The sequence below is a fragment of the Mauremys reevesii genome, linkage group 3 (genome assembly GCF_016161935.1).
Source record: "Mauremys reevesii isolate NIE-2019 linkage group 3, ASM1616193v1, whole genome shotgun sequence".
NCBI classification, from domain to species: domain Eukaryota; kingdom Metazoa; phylum Chordata; order Testudines; family Geoemydidae; genus Mauremys; species Mauremys reevesii.
In genome coordinates, this window is record NC_052625.1 from 114,101,670 (window position 1) to 114,124,938 (window position 23,269).

The 23,269-nt window shown below is 41.4% G+C and overlaps 1 protein-coding gene across 8 annotated transcripts in view; it reads left to right on the forward strand.

Annotated features, from left to right (window-relative positions):
- The window catches only part of PTPRK (protein tyrosine phosphatase receptor type K), a 581,996-nt gene that overhangs the window by 298,034 nt on the left and 260,693 nt on the right, over positions 1-23,269 (forward strand). For all 8 annotated transcript variants that reach the window (XM_039529032.1, XM_039529031.1, XM_039529033.1 and 5 more), the window contains one exon: positions 4,476-4,650. In XM_039529032.1, coding sequence (XP_039384966.1) covers positions 4,476-4,650 — 175 coding nt within the window. The remainder of the gene's footprint in view (positions 1-4,475; positions 4,651-23,269) is intronic.

The following is a 23,269-nucleotide window of genomic DNA, read 5'->3' on the forward strand; positions in this document are numbered from 1 at the left end:
TGCTGGACGATTTCAGGGGCTGCTGTCCATGGCAGGGATCCTCCTCAGGCAGGAATCTGCCCTGGACTAGCAGCGCTGACCATGTGGGGACTGGTCTCACCAGGGGAGCTGGAGGCGAACCCAGCCTGGCTGGGGAAATTTCTCAGCAAACATAACAATTGGGAATCATCCGTGAGGAAGGAAAACCCAGCTGGGGAATCTGGTGTCAGGTCCCTAGAGGCCAGTTCTCAGGGGGAACCCTGCATGCAGGCCTGGGACTCACCAGCTCCCCTCACAGCCTGTTTGGCCTTTGCCCTGGCTGGCTCCAGCCTCCCCTCAAAATGGCTTCTCCCTCTCCTCAACTCCCTGGGAGGGGCATCTCCACTCCCTATTGGTTGCTGGGCAGACTCTGAGTTTGCCTTGGCTCCTCCTCCCTGAGCTGCCAGCAGACAGAGCTCCAGGACTCTAGATAATCTGCTTGGGGGTTACACTTAGATTGAAAGTTGTAGGGCAGGGACTGTCTTCTTGTTGTTTGCGTGTTCAGTGCCCAGTACAATGTGGTCTTGGTCCTGTGTGCTCCTGCAATACAAACAATAATAAATGATTGTTAGTAAAAAGTATTAGTATACTTAACAAAAAAAAAAATCAGTCATGGAGGGTCTGTCAAGGGCTGTATAGTCCATGGCACTGTGCATACAACAGGAGCCTGTAGTTTTTAGGTTGCCTGTGCTTAAAGCTCAGGGGAACACTTTCAAGGATAATTTAAACGGGCACATTTTGAGTTGGGTAATTTGACTTTAATACTGTTATGGGGATCCTGTTTTAGAGATCTAAAACACAGTGAAGGCCTAAAGGAACTGTATAAAGGAGACAGACACCAGCCATTCTCGAAACATTCTAAATCCTGGAAGATAAGGGAGCGATAACTCATTAATGCAGTCAGCAAAGACAATTCTAGATTTTGTTGTGAACAGTAAATAAAATTGTTAAGCTAAGTAAATTTCTGCGTATTGATAGTGAGGCAATTCCATAACTGTTTTAAAGTGCTTCATTATTCAATTTAAAATTAGGAGCCCAGTTAATTGTGTTTTTCTAGCATTGAACATGCAGAACAGCTTTAATAAGGGAGTTGTAACATTTGGAGACTAATTTGTTTTACAGTACAGGCTATGTAAAGTTCTTCACTGTCAAGGAGAATGAGTTTGGAGCATTAGAATTTAAAAATATTGGAGTCAAAATGAAGGAAGTGCTTTAATGTAAGGAAATTCTACTTTTGAAGCAAAAAATGCATTGCATTTTTCAGAAACCTATATTTAGGGTTTTTTTTTAAAAAAAGGGGATTAATCAGTTGTATTCTGCAGTAAAATCCCTCTGCTGGAGAAATAAATAACATTCGGGGAAAGGTAAAGAACACTTTTTAAAAGCATATTTTAACAACAAATGTTAAATCCTTTTATTTTTCCTCTTCTACTGCCATCCAACACTTTGCAGGAATAGACTCATTGAATTAGCTGAGTTGCCTTGCAGTCTTCTGTAATACCGTATTTCAAAATTTCAGTCTTTTAGTCAACATAATCTACACTTTTGTCATCTTTAGTGTTTCTTAACAAATGGCTGACAAGTGTGTACGTGCTGGGAAAGAACATGATTTTCCTTCACCTTCCTTCTCCCTGGGCTGATGATCAGAACATAGATTGTAAGGAAGCTTCGACAAGTAGAAAGGAAGGAAACTGCAGTGTAATTTATTTATTTTAGTTAATATAAAGCTTGGATCTGACGACTTAAAAATAATTTATCATTGTGTAGACTATCAAGATGTTCATTTTAAGTCTGTGATTTAAATTGAGGAAATAAACAGCTAGAGAATCTTGCTGTCAAATGTAACGAGCTAGCTACGAGGAGGAAAGAGATACGTATTGCATAGTGCCAGGGTCGGCTCCAGGCACCAGCTCAGCAAGCAGGTGCTTGGGGCGGCCAAGGGGAAGGGACGGCACGTCAGGCTCTTCAGCGGCAATTTGGCGACTGGTCCCTCTTGGAGGGAAGGACTTGCTGCCGAAGAAGAAAGCAGCACGGTGGAGCTGCCGCCGATCATGATCACGGCTTCCCCTCTCACCCACCCGCCGCTTCGGGCGGCAAAAACCCTGGAGCCGGCCCTGCATGGTGCTTTTACTGTAGCTTGAGTAGACTTTAAGTGTGTAATAGCTGTTCGGTATTGTAAGCTTTATTAATACTGTTGATAGTTTGCATTTCAATGGTGCCTTCCATCTGCAGGTCTCTTTGAAAACATTAGCAAACTAAGCCTAACTTCACCTTTGTGAGGTAGGTATTCTCCACATTTTACAGATGGGAAAACTGAGTCACAAAGAACCTATGATGTACCAAAGGTCATCTAGTGAGTCAGCCACAGAATTGGCAATAGAATCCAGCTCTCCTGACACCCAGTGCTATGCTCTTGCCACATGATACAATTTCAGATGACTATCATATAAGAAAGGGATATTTGAGAGTTGTGTTAATGTAAGAGATGGTGGCTTTAAAAAGAGAAGGTATCTGAGTATATTTTTGTAGTATTTCAGATCAGAGTTTTCTCTTCTGCTGGAGATGCATTTTTTTCTGTTTCATTCGGCACTATTTCCTAAGTTTCTTCTGCAATCTGAGCCATGCCTGTGGGGGTAGTTGGAGGTTTCACAGTTGACTCAATGCTGTCTCTGACATAACAGCAGAAAAGGAAATTAAATTGGTCTTCTCAATATAAACTTTTATCATGAAATAAGGGAGAGTCAGTCCAATAAAATTGCTGTTGATAAAGATGATGGAATGTTCTTCACACTGGAATTTTTTTGGATTGAGGGGAGTGGAAATCTGTCAGGAGCATATAAATGGTAGCTTTCAGACAAGGTTGTAATGGGGTGTGGGAAATGGTGCATTTTGACTGCTATAAGGCAGAAAAAACTAAGATTCATGTTTCAATGTGTTAATGGTTAAAAATGAATAGTTTTACAGTGAGTCTGAGGCAGAACTAACAGTTGGCTAATTTACAGCACTATGTTTTTTCATTAGGAGAGGGCAGCTCTTTATAGAGAACCTAACCCCGTACTAAGAGCATAAATGTTAGATGTAAAATGAAATGATCTAGTACATGCCAGTAGCCCAGAAAACATACATATGCAGCTTTGACTCATCTCCCCGCCCCCCCCCTTTTTTTTTTTTGGCCAGAGGCTTTAAATTTATTAAATTCCAATTTGCTGCCTTTATGGCCCAGCAATATTGCTTCGTGCTCAGAAATTCTGAGTTTAAGTTTTGGGTGGTATTTCTTATTGATTGGGAAGTTGTACATTTCTACCTGAGGTGGGGATTTGATAGGAGTAGGCAATGCTGCTGGAGGACAGATAATTGCCTCTGTTGATGAATGAGAAACGATGCTCCCAGTTTCAGAAACAGCTGCATCCACTTGTACTAGGAGGGGGATGCTGTCTATGGGAAAGAGATGGTAACATCTCTGCTGGAGCTAGAGCTAGTTCAATTTTTTTGAACTTTTGAGATTTCAATGAAATTTAAAGTTTAATTTTCATTGGGGGTGAGAAGATGGAACACAAACATTCCCTTGAAAATTTTGCAGTTTTTTTGTCACCCATGGAACTGATTTGAATTTTTTTTGATATTCAGAAATGGTGTTGAAGTTTTGACATTTTTTCAAAAATTCAAAAATCAGTAAACATATTATGAAAAATTCCTGTTTTCCATTTTTTTACAGCTTTTTTTTCCAACCAGCTCTAGTTGGAGGGTGATTGATATCAGGCAGTGCAATTTCAGGAAGTGGGTGCCTGGTGCATAAGAACTAGCATAAAAGGGCAAAACCAGTATCCAGAAAACTGTTGAAAATCCAGCAACTCTGTGCACAAGTTTTATGTAGAACTTTTGTTTACAATGAACTGATAAATTGATTTTAACTTTTAGCTGTCCCAGTGATGCAACTCTCACAATGTGATGCTGCTACTTGGAAAGCTAGGATCTCCTGTGAATAGTTCCCATTATTGAACAATGCAAGATGGATGTGACGTACTTGGCCTCTTGGGGTATGTCTACATTGCAATTAAAAACCTGTTCCAGCTGACTTTGGCTTGGGCTAAGGGACTGTTTAATTGCAATGTAGATGTTTGGACTTCGGCTGGAGACCAGGCTCTAGGACTGTGCAAGGTGGGAGGGTCCCAGAGCTCAGGCATCCTTAGTCCAAACCCTGCGAGCCTGCATGAGCTGGCACAGGCCAACCATGGATTTTAACTGTAGTGTAGATATACCCTGGGAGGGGTGGCAGACTCTGAACGCTTCCCAACTCTAGAGAGGAAACTCTTTGCTAGACCCTCCCATCATGGAAAACTCAGCATGGCGAGATTGTGTTTGGATGTTTTAAATATATTTGTTGGTATTTTTATGTCTTTGTCAAGAGGAAAAACACTCTTATAAGATACCTTTGCACTGTTTTCTCTTATTTATAGCGACGGAATGGAGAAGATATTCCAGTCGCCCAAACTAAAAATATCAATCACAGAAGATTTGCTGCTACCTTCAAGTTGCAAGAGGTGACAAAAAACGATCAGGATTTATATCGCTGTGTAACTCAGTCAGAGAGAGGCTCTGGAGTGTCCAATTTTGCTCAGCTTATTGTGAGAGGTAAAGTTGCAAATGTTTTCATTTTATGAAATTAAATACTCTGAACACCTGTGCATCATATTTACATTTTTATTTAGCCACAATAAAATTACAGAAATCCTCAGAAAATAAAACTAAGGAATGTGGCTGTAAAGTTTTGTCAGCCTCGTTTCTGACATGTGCTTTCCATAGAATGGGATTCTATAAAAAGTCCTAATAATGCAGTGCTTGTAAAATACCATATTCCTTTCCACTGTCTTCTAGTTAATACTGGTTGAGGTGAATACTGATAAACGTTTAACAAATAATTTTACAGATATGAAAGTATCTACTTTAATAAGTTAAGTTTTACTTCTTCATGTTTTTGCCTTAGGCAGCCTAGTGGTACAGAAAATAGTAGATTTCTCTGTGGCCGGAGAGACGCAGGTATATAAAAATTTCCTCAATTGTTCACCTGTCTGAGCGCTAGGTGCTTTTATGGAGATTTTGCTCTCAGCCTGTTTGTGGGGTAGGGGAGAAGCAATGGTGTATTTGCTCAACCCTCATCTCAGAATACTTTAAATGAATTTCAGTCCACTCAGAAGCATGGCAGCCTGCTGCAATGCAACCATGACTTATGCTTGGGGAGTGGGAGGGTTATGTTTTAATTAAGCTTGATGGCTCAGAAAGAAGGGTGTGAAATTGTTCTGTTTCAGTTGGCCTTTTCTGACCCTGTTTCCTGACTTCAGGTGACCTTGTTGGTTTACTTGCGCTTAGGAAGTCTGGCAGTGTCTTAGAGTTTGAGATTTGGGGTGGTGAGGGATAAGGAGGCACTTGGTCTAGTCGTGAGAACACAGGACTGAGATTCAAAACTACTCAGTTCAGTTCCCAGCTTTGCAATTCACTTGCTATGTGGTCTGGGGCAAGTCTTTTAACCTCTTTGTGGCTATCTTTACTCAACTGTTCAATTACCTACTCACACATTTGCAGTGAGGCTTAATTAATATTTTTGTAATGTGCTTTGAGACTCCCAAGTGAAAGGTGATTGACAAGTGCAAAATATTATTATTACAAAAACCATCATTAATTGGGCCCTGCCACTTCCTTGCTGAACAGCCATCGGCTTTGGTAATGTTACCTGCTGTTTTGTGCAGTAATTAGCTATATTGTTTCTTCTAGTGGATCACTATATAATTTCCTTTTTATTGTGATAAAATTAGTCCTGTTGCAACATGAAAACTAATTTTTGATATAACTCAGAAACTAAAACATTCAGACATTTGCCCTAGAAATGACTGATGTTTTTTAGTTCTTTCCAGTGCAAGAAAATAGTAAAGTAAAATAGTTTTTAAAAAGTTTTGGAAAATTCAAGTTAAAATATTGAAGTCCAGAGTAAAACTCAGCTTTATGACCTAATCTTAGCTTGATGGCAAGTAGCAATCTAGTCAGTACAGATATTTTATATATATAGATTCTATTATTTTAAAAGTTAATTTTTTTTAAAAGTATATATTGCACATTCTAGAGTTAGAAGCTGAAGAATGTTAGCTATTTTATTCTATTTTAGTTAAATTTCTTTAATTGCTCTAACAGTTTTTCTACCAATGCATTGGTCTATTGGACATCAGAATAAAAAATGAGTGGCTAGGATTTGTTGCTCACTGTTATATTTGAAAAACAATATACTATAATATATTTTCTTGTTTGTCTGGATAACCACCAAATAAATCTTGTTAGCCAAAAACATACCCTTGGGGTCAGCTACCCTGGTGTTAAAACTGTGCTGAAAATTAACCATAATGACAGGTCCTATATCTCAGTGGCACTTTAAAGCTGACATCCTGCTACATGGATACAAAAGACGGTAATTTTAAAGGAAATTTTTGGGCCACTGATATGAATTACCTTTAATAAGAGCTGGCATAGTATTGCCCATTGTCAAAGATGACCCAGGGGTAAGAGTTTATTAGTGCATTTCCTCCTAAACCGAAAGTGACAGGGCTTGCTTAGGGCCTTTTTGTTGCTGTTTGTAACAAATGAAAATTTCACTGTGGAATTCTCATGCTGAAGAGTATTGATCTATGTGTTCTCACAGCCAGAGGAAAAAAAATACGGTGAAACACAATTTACTTTGTCATGACTTTAGGATTGCTTCCAGATCATTCTGAGTAATGATAATGTCTTCAGCTTGTAGAAGCCAAACTTTATTGACAACACTGGTTATTAGCGAGCGAGAGATGAACAGCATCTGTTGCTCAGTGCATCAAAATTTTGGGGTGTGTGTGTATATATCTATAGATAGATAGATACTGTATATGTGTGTAGAATACATACTTTAATATAGATGTGTAAACAAGGTGCAGTTTACTACTCAGCAAGGTATTTTAATATTGATAATGAAAATTCCAATTTTATAACTTATTTTATGCAAATCACCATCTGCAAATCACCATCTAATTATTCTTACAAGGAAATTATCTCTAGACTTTATTACCAGATTTTTTTTGGCACTCCTTTCAAAGATCCGCTGAGAAATTCCTTCGCTATTTCATTTCACTTTCATTAAGTTTTGTTTCACAAGAAAGACCAGTATAGTGTTTTCAATTCAATTACAACATTTTACCAGAGGTATTTCCAGTCAATAATTTAATGTTGAAACCTTTACTTTGAGTTGCGCTTCAGCTCTCAGCTCAGTAGCTGTGTTGTATTGATTTTAATTGGTTTCTGTGGCACAGCTGTCAGTCTTGTGTATTTTCCTTCTACAAGAGGCTGTGTACAATTTCAGACAATAAACTTACCTAACTGAAAATGTCCCCCAGTCCCATCTTCCACTTCCACTTTCATTTGTTCTCTGATAAAATGGCCAGTGCCCAGAAGACAATATGCAGCCCTGTGCAGATCCGTGTTTTTGGGGGGTTGAGTGTAATATGGAGTAGGAGAGGGGAGAGAGCTATGAAATCTGAATGCTAGCTAGGGTGACCAGATGTCCTGATTTTATAAGGACAGTCCCGATTTTTGGGTCTTTTTCTTATATAGGCTCCTATTGCCCCCCACCCCCGACCCGATTTTTCACATTTGTGATCTGGTCACCATAATGCTAGCAAGTGGGGAGATTAGCTCCTTTTTTCCTCACTACAAAGCATATGGGTGAACAGTGAGGCTGAACCATAGGCTTGCATTGTTCTGGTTTTCACAAATAATGCACCTGAGTATCATGGTTTCTCTAGAATATTTCACATAGTATTTCTCAATTTACTTTCATTTAAACTAGCTACATATCATTCAGAAGGTTGAGTATGCAAAATTTCTGGAGCATTATTAGATGTCGCAAGATAAACAGGATTCACAATATCCTTATTTCACACAATGGTTCTTGCATAGGTTACTTTGAAGAAAATGTTGATTAGTGTGAATCTGCTAGTCATGGAAGAGAAAATTTATCAGGGGAATACATATGTCCAGCTGCAACATTTTAAACTGATCTATATATAGTTCCATCATTTGTCTGAAAGAGATTTGATGATTTTATTGAAACATTTTTAAGTGCAACTTTTACTGAAGTCCTATCCTTTGTCACATGTATAGAAGTTGTTTGTTTGTTTTTTAATGGCAAGAGTTTAGTCGATTTTTTTCCTTTCTCTTCTCTGTTCCGTCCTCCTAAATTGAGATTACTATGGGAATTCGAAATGAGCGGCTTACTTCTTGTTTCATAGCTCCAGTGTGCAGTGATGTTAACCTCCCTAGCGCCCACAAGTTAGGGACATTACAAATGTAGACTGCTTTCCTCAGGATGTTCGTTGTATTCCGACCACCTCAAAATCACTCTTTTAGAAGTCAGAACAAAGTGAATTCCTGTTTCATTGGTTTGTTTTTCATATCAATAAAGATTAAGTTTTTCCATCAACTTGTTTCGGCTCATAAAGGGGACTTCACTCCCATGTTACTAAAGAGGGAGTGATAAAGTGGTTTGAATATCTCTCTCTGAGTGAGCCTAATGGATGTTTCTCTTAAGTGTGTGGATTTCTTCCCCTAGACTTGCAACTCAGGTGAATTAAAGAGGAGGTTTGGTCACTTATATAGCAGAATTTACTCCACAGTTCAGCTCAAAGGAATCTAGTTTCCTGTTGTTGAGGCGGATTATTTCTCTAGTGTCTTTCAGGCATGATGTCTTCCTAAGTAACTGTCTAGGAATAAATTGAGACAACCAGTGGTCAGCTACTGATAAATGTCTAACAGAACCCTAGAACTCAAGGGAGAGTGGGTCTGTGAGTCTGGGCCTTGACTAACCTTTTGGTTAGGGAAAGTGTGTTTCACCCTTAGCCAAACTGATGTTTATGGAATGAACCCTTAAACATTTACAGTAATTTTTTCCCCAAAGGTTCACTGCACTGTATATGTTCATGCTAACTGGAATTGAAATGTGTATGTTGCCTTGTTGAACAATGTGAAACTTCTATTCATTTTCATTTTAACAGGATTCCTTATGAGCAGGTTCCACTATATTTGTATCCAAAACTTGGATCATTAAAAAAAAAAAAGTTACCTTATTTCCTAGGCCACGGAACTAGAGCTTGTCTTGTAATTTTATGTATTGAATTGTTGGTGTTTAGAACAGCCATGGCTGAAGTAAGGATGTCTGGATAATTCTGTCAGGAGGGAGATTGGATATATGCACTGGATTTTAGTTTCCAAAGGCAATACGTTTCAGATAAGATTCTATATGGAGAAATCTTTTAGTGGTGTGAAAACACTGTATTAGATTTCCCATTTGGGGCTGTGCTTATCTCCTAGGAACTGCACCATAATCTTTATTATGGTGAAAACAAGAGTCCAACTGTAAGATAGTTTTGTCCTTTTTACCTGAAATCCCTTTAGGGATTTTATCTAAGAAACCAGTTGTTAAAATAATGCCTCTGATGAAGCTAACACAGCTTGATGATGGGACTGGCATCTGGGAAATACTTCTCCTGGGAATATTTTTCTTTTCTCACTAGAAGTGTCCGCATTTCTTCCATGTAGGAAAGATTCACATCCACACTGGAAAGTTAACTAGTGCCCAGTTTATCTGGGGAATATATTAAATCTCTGAATATATCATTCTTTGTGTCCTAATTCTTGCCACCTGGTCTTTGTTAAGCACATTGGTAAGTTTGAAAATATTCAATCTGATTTCATGAAGAGTACTAGGTGACAGATTGAGGAAAAGACCTGAAGTGGCCTAAATGATGTTAATATACCCCCTGCTTGCAGTGGAATTAACTCCTTTAATACCAGATTGGTGCATAGAACTATGGTTCTGTTCCTCAGTGTTAAACTAGAAAAACCTCGAGCTGTCTGCTCCTGCAATAACAATTTATTATCTAACTAAATGAGGAGGGATGTGATTCAAAGATTTAAGTCCAGACGCTTCAAGACATGGCTGTTTGCATCTAAAACCACAAACTACTCTGTATTTTACATCCTAGAGGACAGGAACAACACTTCAGATGGACAAATCAGCTTTATAGTGATATCCAAATTCGCTGTCCAGAAGAGGTAGCGTGGTTGAGTGCCTAGAGCATTGAAGTGAGACTTAGGAGAACTGATTAGTCAGTGACCTTGGGCAAGTCTGTTTGTTTGCCCTTCTATCTCTTCTCTCTTTTTTCTAGTTTGACTGTAAGCTCTTCAGGGCAGGGATTGCATCTTATGTGTATGTGCACTGCCTAGCAATTGGGTCTGTCTTAATTGGGGCCTTTAGCTGTTAGTATAGTAAATTATAAAGCCAGACATTTCTGCAGAATTTAAGCTTAAGTCTGCAGACAACTCTAGTGCATTTGCTGCCACTTACAGCTTCCTCCAAAGCAGCCACAGAGTGAGGTCAGCAAGAATCTTGCCAATTTTATTGGTGCTTTTCAGTTCCTGGTGAACTCCAGTGCAGTTGTTGAGTCACGCCAATTTCTCATTGTTGCTGCTTTTGGAATCAGGAGGAAGACCAAAAAATGGAGCCAAGAGGAAGGGTACATTACCAGGGACCAGGGCCGGTGCAAGGAAGTTTCGTGCCCTAGGCGAAACTTCCACCTTGCACCCCCCACCCAGTTAACCCCCCCCCCCCCACCGCAACAGCTAACCTCTCTCCCCGTCCCCCATGGCAGTTAACCCCACCTGGGGAGACTCCCCCCCGCCACGGCAGCTAACCCTGCCTGGGGAGACTTTTCCCCCTCTCCCGCCCCCCCCCCCACCCCACCACGGCAGCTAACCCTTCCTGGGGAGACCTCCCCCCGCAGAAGCTAACCCTGCCTGGGTAGCCCGCCCCAGCTCACCTCAGCTCCGCCTCCTCCACTGAGCACACCGCTGCTGCTCTAATTCTCCTCCCCGCCCAGGCTTGTGGTGCTGATTGGAGGAGACTTAGAGCTGGGCTGTGTGCTCAGCGGAGGAGGCAGAGTGGAGGTAAGCTGGGGCAGGGAGCTGTTCCCCTGTGTTCCCAGCTTCTCAGGGAGCTTCCTGATTCCTGCTGCTTCCCTGAACCCACTTGAGGAGAACAGGCAGTCAACTGAAGTAGTAGGAGCCAGTTAGGCCCTTAAGATGCTGATATCTTCCCTCACTCAGGCCCTGCCACCAGCCTGCTTATTTGTCCCCTTCAATTGAGTGTTGAGAGCCACTATAGCTGGTACAGAACAGCAGTCATGAGTGAAAGAAGAAAACACCCCTCTGGGGCAGCATTCAGAAAAAGAAAGAAAGCAAAGGAAGCTTTTCTATCTAAGCAGGAAGGAGCTCTCCTGAGATACATAGACACACATGTTCACGGTAAGCCTTCCAGCCCCAGTGAGGATGTGAGTGGTGAGGAGATGCCTGATCTTCCAGTTAGTCAGAGTGCAGGTGACCTGGCAGCTACTGCAGCATCCGTATCTCCATCTCAAATGGATGTAACCCTGCACATTCCTGAAGAAAAGTGTAGATCAGAGAAGAGTGTGGTGGAGGCGCAAGAAACAGCTGCTGCTGAGTTTAGTTCCTTAAGTCTAGATGATCCAGGACTGTGGACCCACTTGAGCAGTAGCCTGAGGGACTTCCTTGTACTGCATGGACCACAGCAAGTGAAAAACTTCATGTTCCCCAAAGACAATGAAAATGGAAGTTTCCATCCAACACATTAGTGGCGTGAAATCCCCAATGGTGACAAAGTGGAGAGGCCATGGCTTATGTACTAAAAAACCCAGAATGCTGTATACTGTTTTTGTTGCAAACTCTTCCAGTCTAATGTTCCAGCCACATTGGGTTCTACAGGAACAAAAGACTGGAAAAACCTGGCTAGAAATCTGGCATGCCATGAGAAGGCAGCAAATCACCAGAGAACATTCCTTACGTGGAAAGAGCTTGAGATGAGCCTCAGGTTAAAGGCCACCATAGATGATCAGCATCAAGAGAAGATTGCATCAAAGTCACTTGACTGGCAAAATGTTCTTAAAAGGCTCATTGCCTTTGTGAGAATGCTTGCTACCCAAAACCTAGCACTGCATGGCACTTCAGATCAACTGTGTGCGCCAAACAATGGAAATTTGCTTAAAATTGTGGCACTGATGGCTGAGTTTGATGCAGTACTCCAGGAGCATCTAAGAAGAGTCACCACCCAAGAAATGTACACACACCACTACCTTGGAGAAACAATTGAAAATGAGATCATACAGTTACTGGCAACAAAAGTTAAACAGAAGATTGTGGCAGAGCTGAGGTCAGCAAGTTTTACTCTGTTATTTGGACTGCACACCTTACATCAGCCATATGGAACAAATGACTTTAATGGTGCGTTTTGTAACAACAACAGAACCTAGTGAAAATGTCCCTGCAATGGTGACTGTCAGAGAGCATTTTCTAGACTTTATTAACATTGATGATACTACAGGAGCCGGTATGACAAATGTGCTTCTTAAAAAGCTGGAAGATACAGGAATTGTGATAGTTGACATGAGAGGTCAGGGCTACGATAATGGTGCCAACATGAGAGGAAAGAACAGAGGACTGCAGACATGGATTTGCGAATTAAACCCTCGAGCTTTTTTTGTCCCATGCAGTTCTCATTCATTGAACTTGGTGGTCAGTGATGCAGCATCAGCTTCTAGTGAGGCTGCTGAATTCTTTAATGTAATTCAAAGCATCTATGTATTTTTCTCTGCATGAACTCATCAATGGCAAATTTTGAAGCAACATCTGGGAACATCCTCTTGACACTGAAACCACTGAGTGGAGTCAAGTGGAGCCTATCAAACACCAAATTGGGAAGATAGATGATGCCATAGTTGCCATTATGGAGGATAATGCTATGACAGGAACTGTTTGTGGGAGAACAGTGGCAGAGAGAAATGGAATCACCAGAAACATAACTTCAAATTTCTGTGTGGCTTAGTGTTGTGGCATGACTTAATGTTTGAAATAAATGTTGTAAGCAAGAGACTCCAGGGTGTTGACCTTGATATATCTGGAGCAATGGAACAACTGGGCAAAGCAAAGTCATACCTACAGTCTTACCGGTCAGATGAGGGATTTCAAAACGTTCTGAAGCGTGCACAGAAGTCGGCAGAGGAACTTCACACTGAAGCTATTTCCCCACCCATTCCAGAAAGCAAGAATCACCAAAGATGATGACATTTTGATTATGAGGCATGGGATAATCCTGTAAGAGATTCCGAAAGAACAATTCAAAGTTGAATTCTTTAACCAGGTGCTTGATTGTGCAATGCAGTCAGTTGAAGAACGTTTCATGCAGCTCAGGGAACACAGCAGTATATTTGGGATGTTGTATGATATTCCAAAACTCCTCACTATACCTGAAGAAGACGTACACCAGCAAGGCAGGGCACTAGAGACAGTATTGACACATGATGACATGCGCGATATTGATGCGAGTGATATAGGTGATGAACTGAAAGCCCTTTCAAGATACATTTCAGCAGGATCAACTCCAAAGGCTGTTCTGGAATATATGTGCACAAATAAGATGACCACCCTCTTTCCAAATGCTTTTGTTGCTCTGCACGTACTTCTAACACTTCCTGTAACAGTTGCCAGTGGAGAACGCAGCTTCTCCAAGCTGAAGTTAATAAAAACAAACTACGCTCCACAATGACACAGGAGAGGCTGGTTGGCCTTGCAACTATCTCAATAGAGCATGAGCTGGCCCAGACTGTGGACCTTCAGGAAGCAGTTCAAATCTTTGCAACCAATAAGGCACAGAAAACACCACTTTAATTATTCAAACAGATAAAAATGCCAGTGTTTACTATGCAGTCAAGAAAAGTTACATTTGCTGTTTAGGCATTTGAAAGTTAAGTGTTACTTAAAATTTTTGAACAAGGCAATTGAAGTTGTTTGTTCTCTTTTATTGGGGTAGGTAGCAGAGCAGTACCATGAGAGGAGTAGAACAGGAAGAAGGCAGAATTGAGACCTTTCAAAGTTTTGGCCGAAGCGAGGAGGCATGGGGGCGTCATTTGAGCTCCCCGCCTCAGGTGCCAAAATCTTGTGGGCCAACCCTGGCCCTACACACCAAGACCACTGGTGACCCCTTCTCTCCCAAGTCTCCCAGTAATTTAGGCCTTTGTGAGTACTTCGGATAATTGTTACTATAACTATCACAAACTCCCCAAGGGTAAAGCAAATAACACAGAGGCTTTGCAAACGCACTTTTAAACACACTTTCTTTAAAATATAGAAAATGAGAGAGAGAACTGTGGGAAAAGAGCACAAGAGATGTACAGATCTGTGGGAAATAATCTGCCTGAAACACCCTGCCTCAGTTTCCTCATGCTTCCTGGGAACCTTTTGGGCAGGAGTCCAGGACCTACATCTGCCATCCTGCTGATCAGTCTTCTCTTCTGGTTCTGGTCTCTCTTCACTGTAAACAGTGTATCCTCTTTAAAAGCAGAGTTTAATACCTTGTCTCTTTCTGTCCTTCCCCTGGGTTTTTTCCATTCTCTAACCCTTTGTAGGATGTGGCTTCTGGCATTCAGCTTTGTTGCAGTGGATGAAAGTCATTAAGAAGTCAATAAATAGTCTTTGGCTGATAGTTTCCATTGTCCTGCTGTGGCAAGGTCATCCAATAGCTGCTGGTCCTTAATGTCTCTCCATTCAGGGACAATGATCAGGTACCAGACTCCTTCCCCTTAACACAAGAGAGCTGATGCAAGGATACAGTGAAAGATATAGAGTCATAGAAATGTAGGGCTGGAATGAACGTCAGGAGGTCATCTAGTCCATCCCCCAACACTGAGGAAGAATCAAGTGAACCTACATCATACCTGATAGGTGTTTGTCCAACTGTGATAGTCTATACTGTTATGTTCACCACTTTTACAAGACTATGGTAAATTTTGTACAAAGTATGCCTTGAGGGGTATCATTCAAAACAACATAATCTGCTGAACATTATTGTCCCAGTAAAATATGTATATCAACATTGTATGTAAAGTTACAAAATTCTACTGTATACCATTATTATGACATGCTCCAAGGTTAAGAAAAGCTAGCACAAACCAGTTTTTCAGAGACACACACGGGCACCCCAGCCAGGTGTTGAATAGCTACCACCTACTCATGCAACCATTCTCTGGCAATGGGAAGGTGTAAACAAGAAATTTACATTTCATCACAGGGATGGTTCAAACCTCAGGTCGACAATGGACTATGTCACTATGACTCAGCAAGGATGTTCTAGCACAAGAAATTGCATTATAAAGACAGGGCGAAAGCACTTGACTTCACTTTTCCTCCCATTTCTCTGCTCATGAGATCAATGAATATCTGAAGGATACTGAATTAAGGGGGAGGGGTCCCAGGTTGATAGGAGACCCTGCCTGTAAAATTTACTGCAGCATATAGCATGGAAAACCTTTGCTTTGAATTCTGTCAAGTTAGCCATTAGCTTGCATTTTATCTTTTTATTTCTTTTTGTATTCAATCCTGACTTCTATGCGTCATTACTTGTAATCACTTAAAATCTATCTTTCTGTGGTTAATTAACCAAACACACTGGTTACGATAAAACAATAAGATAAGTTTTAAGTGTGTGGAGAAACTCCATTTGGGTTAACAAAGTTGGTGCATATCATTTTCCTTTGATAAATGACAGACTTTCTATGAGCTTGTATTCTTCAGCAGGGTACTGACCAGTATAAGCGACACATTTCTGGGACAAAGTCAGGGGCTAGAGAACCTGCTAGTGCTGCCCTGTATGTAATGAATGGATGGCCTGCAGAACATTCATGTAACATAGCTGGGAGCGATTTTTCATGCTAACGGCTGTGTGAACAGGCCAGGAGTGGATGTTCTGACAGCAAAGCAGTGTAAAAGGCAACCCAGGCTAGAGAATTAACTGGAAACAGCTTTTCAGAGGTCGTACCTTGGATAATGTCACACCAACTTGTGCTTAAAAACCTTCAAATGATGGGGATTCGACAGCCTCCCATCATTAAAAGTATAAATATGCAGAGAGTTAATAAAATCAAACTAGAATTCATAAGTTCACCTAGATTCATGTTCAAACCATCACACTTGGCAGTTGGAGGTACGGGTTTGACAGGCTGGCCTTTTTTAACCAGGGCACTGCTGTTGTGCTGTTCTTTTCTTTGCCTTTGTTAATTATATTAGTTATACATACTTCCAGTTAATATATTTAGTCCCTTTCTAGCAGGTATCTGATAAGTTTTCCAAGTCCTTGTCTAATCTGGGAGATCTTTGCCTTTCCTCAGAACACCATGGACCCCAGGCTCACCTCTGAGCATGCCAGTTCCTCACTCACAAAGGAAAGATGTACAGGCTCCACCGGACTCAAGAAGTCTTCTTTATTTTCACATCAGTGCTGCTTTTATGAAATTTCCTGCAAAGGTTCCACCTGGAAAGAAGAGGAGTGCTTGGTAGAATGTGACATGAAGATATTTCCCCTCAAATGTGGAAATATTACCCTTTTAGCTTGTTTTTTTGGAAATGGAGTAGTGTGAAGAGAATCGTGTAGGCTGGAATTTTAAAAAGGCCCAAAGGGGAGTGAGATGCCCAGTTCCTATTGAAGATGCCTGGGAATTGGGTGCCTAACTCCATTACGTTTTAAAAAAAAATCCCAGCCTTAGGGGTTTTAGACATAATACTTGAAACACCTAGATGCCCTGGAACTGTAAGTCTGAATACTGGCCCAGTTCACTGCATTTTTCATTCTTTGAAGATAGATACATTTACTTCCATGCCATTTGCTGCATGTCTGACTTTAAAGATCCTATGGTACTTTCAGAAAAAAGAAGAGTCTGACAATAGCGTTGCTGGTAAAAACTCATCCTCACCCACTCAAAAACCTCTTCTATCTTCTGTGGTGTGCTGTGCACCATTGTCTGGCTGCTCATTTCATCGCAGCAGTGGTTTCTTTTCAGTGGTGGTAGACAGTTGTAAATCACTTTGAGATTCTTTCAGTGTAAAATGTTGTGCTGTTGTAATGCTGGTATGTGGTTCGTACTTCATGTTTTACTGTGACAAGTGCAAGATGCAAGACACATTTTACTGTGCTCTCTTTGGAGCTGGCTTTGTACGTTGAAAAAAAATCTAGATTAATATTCATATTAGGCCAAAGCTAATCTATATACTCCACGATGACATTTTCTTTCTTGCTTCACTCCCTTCCTTCCCTCCCACCTTTTCTGTGTGTGAACAGCTGGGAAGAGGAACTGACAAAAAAGGGTGTATTTCATGAATCCCTTGAAGCATTATCACATGTGGAGAGGATGGCCGAAGGACAGGGACTTGACAGAGATGGAAGAGCCAGCTTTGTAAGGTGTGTGCGGGGGAGAAGGCTAAAGCTTTAGAGTGTACTGCTACAGTTTAGTTTACAACTCCCTGCGGTGTACTTTATACTTCCAGCATGAAGGGTTTGTCTCTGCCCAAAGAGTTGACATCACAACTCGACAAAAACAGTTAATGAAGAAATGGATAAGCAACGTGATCACGCTTATGTTAGGGCCATGCTTGGTTTATTTATTTATTTATGTTTTAAATCCATCCCCTTTCTATGCAGCACATTAGGGTTAGTAACATCCTCTTGCTTGAGACCCTTACCCATGTAACTGTAATTCCATAGACTGACCTCTGCCACCCCGACTCACAGACAAGGAGGGGAGAATGTTTAATCTCTGATGCCAAAGTGCTCCAGGGTAATGCTGCAGCAAGTTGGAAAACTACTGAAGGCTTTGGGTAGGGGATGCAGTCAATTTAAAAATCACATGTCTGCATGAGATTTTTTTTTTTTTTTGCCTACAAAATATTACAATTACCATTTAAAATTACTGGATGAGAAAGATTAATGGATCAAATAATTGTATCTCTCTCTTTCTCACTGTGTATATGAACGTATTCTGTACACTTGGTTTCATTGTTTGCCTATTCAGTTAGTTGTACCTGTTTGAGTGCATTGTTCTCACAACAACAGGAGATAGGGAGAAACACTATCATAAACCGGGAACTGCATTTGTAAAACCACAGAAATTAGCTGGCGGGGCCCACAGGGTGGGTATTTTACATGAAACTACATTTAACTCTACTAGACTTCATGCAAGGGACATCGTCCCCTTATAGCAGTGCTGCCCTATCTAGTCTCCCTTGTACAGTCTAGTTTGTCTGTATGCAGACGGCGGCACTGGCAGCTTCTTTTCTCTCTCCTGCCTCTCTCAGCAGAGCCAGGAAGTGGCAGCCTCTCTGAATTCCCTAAATCCTCTGCCGCTCTGTGGAATCCATGGCAGAATCCTTTTCTCAGGGGCCTTTGGAAAATGGAGGAACCAGGAAACAAGAGGAACTAGAGCACAATAGAGTTAAAAAGACAGTGTAAAAGATGCAAGAGAAGTTGAGTGTCAGAAAAAGGAAGAGAAAAAGATAGAAGGAGAAATTGAAGGGAGAGAGATGGTGGTGATTACACAGGGCAGGTGTGTATCTGGAAAGGGGGAGGAAGGACAGATGCATTTAAGAATTTATTTTAAAGTAGATAATAATGTCTTTAACCAAACTGTTTATTTTTACACCTAATATTGGCTAGTCACTGGTGGCAAAAAGACACAAGTGGACTACTTGAGATCTGAGAGCATGAGACAGTCCAAAAGAAACCCTAGATGGAGAGCCACATTGGCAAAGAAAAGGCATATCCTGCAATTGAATGGTCAGACCCAACCTCTGCTGATGTCTGTGGAGGCTTCTACCATCCTCTTAACCTGTCTCAAAAGGAAAGGTTCAGGATTGTGTGGTAATTAGCCAGATTGTCAGTTTCCAACTATAGTGTTTTTCTTTATTTGAGCAAGAGTCTTATGATTTCTCCTTTGAAGTCAGTCAGTCTCTCCTAAAAGTGACCCACTATATCCACCAATAATAGGCCCAATCCTTCCACCCTTCTCCCACTGGTGTTCACCAACTATAAAAGCCTGGGTCTATTTTGCAGGCTGTAGGCTGCAGCTCCCTCCCATCCGTATATTGCATCCCATTCATATACTGCACTGGGCAAAGCTCATCCAGAAGTCCACTTATGTGTAGGTGACTGCCTTTATGGAGCCAGCTAAATTAGTCTGGATGTGAATTATTTTTGTCCTCAAAGATGATGAAAAAACCCTTCACTGCAAGAAGCAGTTTTTTTTCTTCGGGTGCTTGCTCATGTCCATCCCACCCTCTCAGTTCCTTCTTACCGCCCATGACTGTAGCTGAGAACAATCCTTCTTGCTCTTGCAAGGCTTCTTTTCCAGTGGTTTGGACTCTTTTATAGTAGATTGTCTAGTTATTGTAGTTAGTGTATATAGTTCTTAGTGTTAGGGTGTATAGTAGTGTGAATAATTGTCCCTGTCGCCCCAGGGGCTGGGTATGCCCCAGTCACCAGGCTTCAAACCATATGCCTCCTGCAGCAAGCCAATGTCAGTGAGTGACCCACACTCTAGCTGTCTAAAGTGCCTCAAGGAAACTCGCGTTAAAGAGAAGTGCCGGATATTCAGGGGCTTCAGACCGCACACTTAAAAAGACAGAGACATTTGTCTGAAGATCTTATTCATGGAGGCAGCCCTCAGACCAGTCTCAGAGCTGAGCCATTCAAAATTGGTGCTGAACACTTCAGCTTCCGAGCGAAGCACTTCACTGGTACCGTGCTCTTTCGGGCATGGCTCTCAGCCCCTGGTGCCAAGGAAGAAGCATAAGAAACAGCGCACCGAGAGAGGGTGCTCTCAGGTGCCAAAGAGGGACAAGCGGGGAATGGCTAGCATAGTGAGACCCACGCTGGGCCACTCATCCTCCCCAGAGATACTGTTGGCTCTGGCAGCGCTGCCTAGAACAGGACCTGTCTCAGATTCCTGGGAGCGATTGTGGAACCTCACACCTGTGAGCCCCTTTGACTCTGGAGGCTTTCCAGAAGGCAAAGGATCTGATGTCCCTCCCAATTCTGCCGATCCTTCAAGGTGCCTGGGGATAGAAGGGATCAAGGGGTAGTGAGCTCCGTCATGGCACTGACCACTTCAGCACCATCCAGAGGAAGACCCTGCATGGTCCTGATGCAGCAATCTTCGACCCATCGCTGGTCACCAGTTCCCTGGCACTGTGCTGCCATGGTCTTCGAGCAAAGAATCCTCTTCGGAATCCAAGGGGGAATCCTTCGCTCCACCAAAGACATACTGGGACCCAGACTCTGGTACGCACCAGACTTCGGTACCAGCCCGCCCGAACCGGTGCATGGCCACCAGGCCACTGGTCAATGCAGTGGCAGTATTGGAACCTGTGGGTGTTTCATCTGGTACCAAGTCCCCCTTCCCAGCACTCAGACTTCATGGTGTCTGAGAAGTGAACCACCGTTTTTTCCCATCCGGGTCAGGTCTGACATAACTCTGAGCCCACCTCCAGGAGAACTGCTTATGAGTCACCTAGAATGGAATGGACAGGAGTAAGCACTCAAAGAAGAAAAAATTGTTTCTAAACTTTCGTAACTGTTCTTCAAGATATGTTGCTCATATCCATTACATGACCTAGTCTCCTACCCCTCTGTCAGAGTTACCGGCAAGAAGGAACTGATAGGGTGCCAAGCCGGCAGTGCCTCTTATACCAGCACATACGTGCGCAGCTCCAGGGAACACTAGAGCCAGTCCTACTGATACCACTGAGGGGAAAATCTCTGGCAACTGTAGACACAGCACACATACATCTATCATGGACTGGACATGAGCAACACATTTTGAAGAACACCAGTTATGAAAGGTTAGTAACCATTTTATCTAGGTGGAGCTGACCCATGTTCAGTGAATTCCAGTCTGCTTGGAACAGCTATTTTGCTCTAGTCGCATGGATTTTATGGTGGAGAGAGAAAATGATACTACCTATTCTGACTTCTTCCCGCACCATCTGATGTTGACAAGGGTATGAACAGGGCTTCACCATCATTGACTGTCATGCTGTTTTCCAGAATGAATACCTTTTTCAGAATGAATAACTTACTTTTTTTTTTTTTAAAAAGAAGGATAGGTTGTTAACGATCACTCAACCCCCAACCTAGAGGACCAGTGGACTGCTTTTCATCTGGTCCCTACCTTTTGACCTGTCTGGCTTGGGTGGCCCCACCAAGAGTTAAAATTCTCGCTCGCAGGGTCACTGGAACACGCAAACCTACCCACTGCGTCAAGGTGCAGCTCCCAGGGTAGGGTTGCCAACCCTCCAGGATTGGCCTGGAGTCTCCAGGAATTAAAGACTAATATTTAGTTAAATATTTGTCATGCGAGGAAACCTCTGGGAATATGTCCAACCAAAACTGGTAACCCTCTCCCAGGGAGAGATACCAAATATGTAAAATCAAGTATCAATAACTTATCTAAACTTTTTAAAAAATGGCACTTTTTAATGCAATACTTATGGATGTCTGTTATATTCATTTCACGTGACACTTAAGAAGCATGGCAAGCTGTGATAAAGTTGGCAGAGTTGAAATGAAGGAATGCTGCCATTGTGGCATAGGGACCATGGCTTGAACTAGTACGGATCATGGTTTTGCGCTCCACTCTCTGAAGTAGATAGAATGAATTTAAGCAACTTCTCAAGAGATTTGAAGTTGATTTAGACAAGACAGTCCAACGCACAAGTGTAGAAAATCTGAGATGAAGAACTTTCTTCACACTGTTGTATTCCCCCAGAATAAGCTGGTGTTTTGTTTTTTTTAAATTTTAAAAGAAATCTGTAAGCCATCCAGTTGTAAAGAGATTCTATTCTGTATTCAAGAATATATAAAAAGAGAGCGAAGACTGGGCAGTATTCAGGGTTTCTTGCTTCTTCCACATATGCTGTCCTCTTTCTGCAAACACTTCCTGAAAGTAGAGTTCTCTAAATTCATAGACATTTATACTGTAAGCACACTGTTCTGTTGTAGTGTCCCATTCTGGGAAACTATATGTGGTAACAGATTCCAATGTGTACCTCACTGCTGTGTTCTCTAGTTGTCTACAATTACCCAATTTAAGCCACGTAAAATGTACCCAGATACCCTGATGTTGGTTGCCTAATGACTGTTTGTAATTTAAAATGAAATCTATCACTTTCTCATCCAGCTTCATCAGGTGCTAACTTCAAAGTTGATTTTACTGGTGACAGTTGAACTGCTAGCATCATTAAACACTGAAAACCCGGTTTGAAATTTTGAAATATAATTATTTATGATTAGCTGAATCTTTGTTTTGCTTTAGACTCTGAGGGATCCGATGCAAACTTCCCCTATCCCACCCAGTAAAAGAAATAGCACAAAAAGGTTGTATGGTGGCAGGCAGCAATGTCCAGTTAAAAATAATAATAATAATAAAAACATCATATATGCTTGAGCTGTTGCTTTTAGGCTCACAACTCTCCCATTTGACTGGTGTATTATTTATTCCAATCTGAATTTTAGACAGTCAATACAAAACAAAAAATAGTTGACAAGTAGTGAAATTTTTTCACTGGAATGAGGGATGCCTGCCAACACTTTCTTTTTCCCCAGTAGATTTCAGTTATCCTTCCAATCTCTTCTTTAAATATATTTTCATTTAAATAAATGGTTCACTTGAGAACGGCAGCTGAGAATGTTCTGTTTCAGTCTGAATACCACTCAAAGCAGGGAGAAAATTTTTAAGAATATTTACTTAAAGGTAGACAAAGGGCTCTTGCCAGCCATTATTTTCTTGCTGCAGAAAACAAAACAAATACACCACCAGGTTTGACATCTCTGTGTATTGTGTAGGGTTGTTAAAGTGTGCTGATAACTGGATTGGCTGATGCATGGTAATAATGAAAAGGAAGGCATTTGGAATTCAGCATAGATGGCAGAAAACGCAAGATGTCAGAGAAGCTATATATTAAAGAGAATTTGAATTGGAAACTGAATCCCAACGTGCCACTGGGGGCATTTTGATCATTTTGATTTATTAAACTTTTATAACTGCATTCAGATGAAGCCGAATTAAAACACTTAGTCTTGGGTGGTTTATGGTACACAAGCCATCATGCTATTGAAGTCTTGCCATGAAGGTTGTTTTAATGATCAATGTAGACTTAATCTAAGTTTCTTTTTGAATGTAGAATACATCTGCGCTTGAAAATACATTTAATATAATAGTGTTGTAGTACTGAATCATGAAAAGTAATGTGCAGTCTAACAATCTGACATTCATTTCAGTTTGCATTT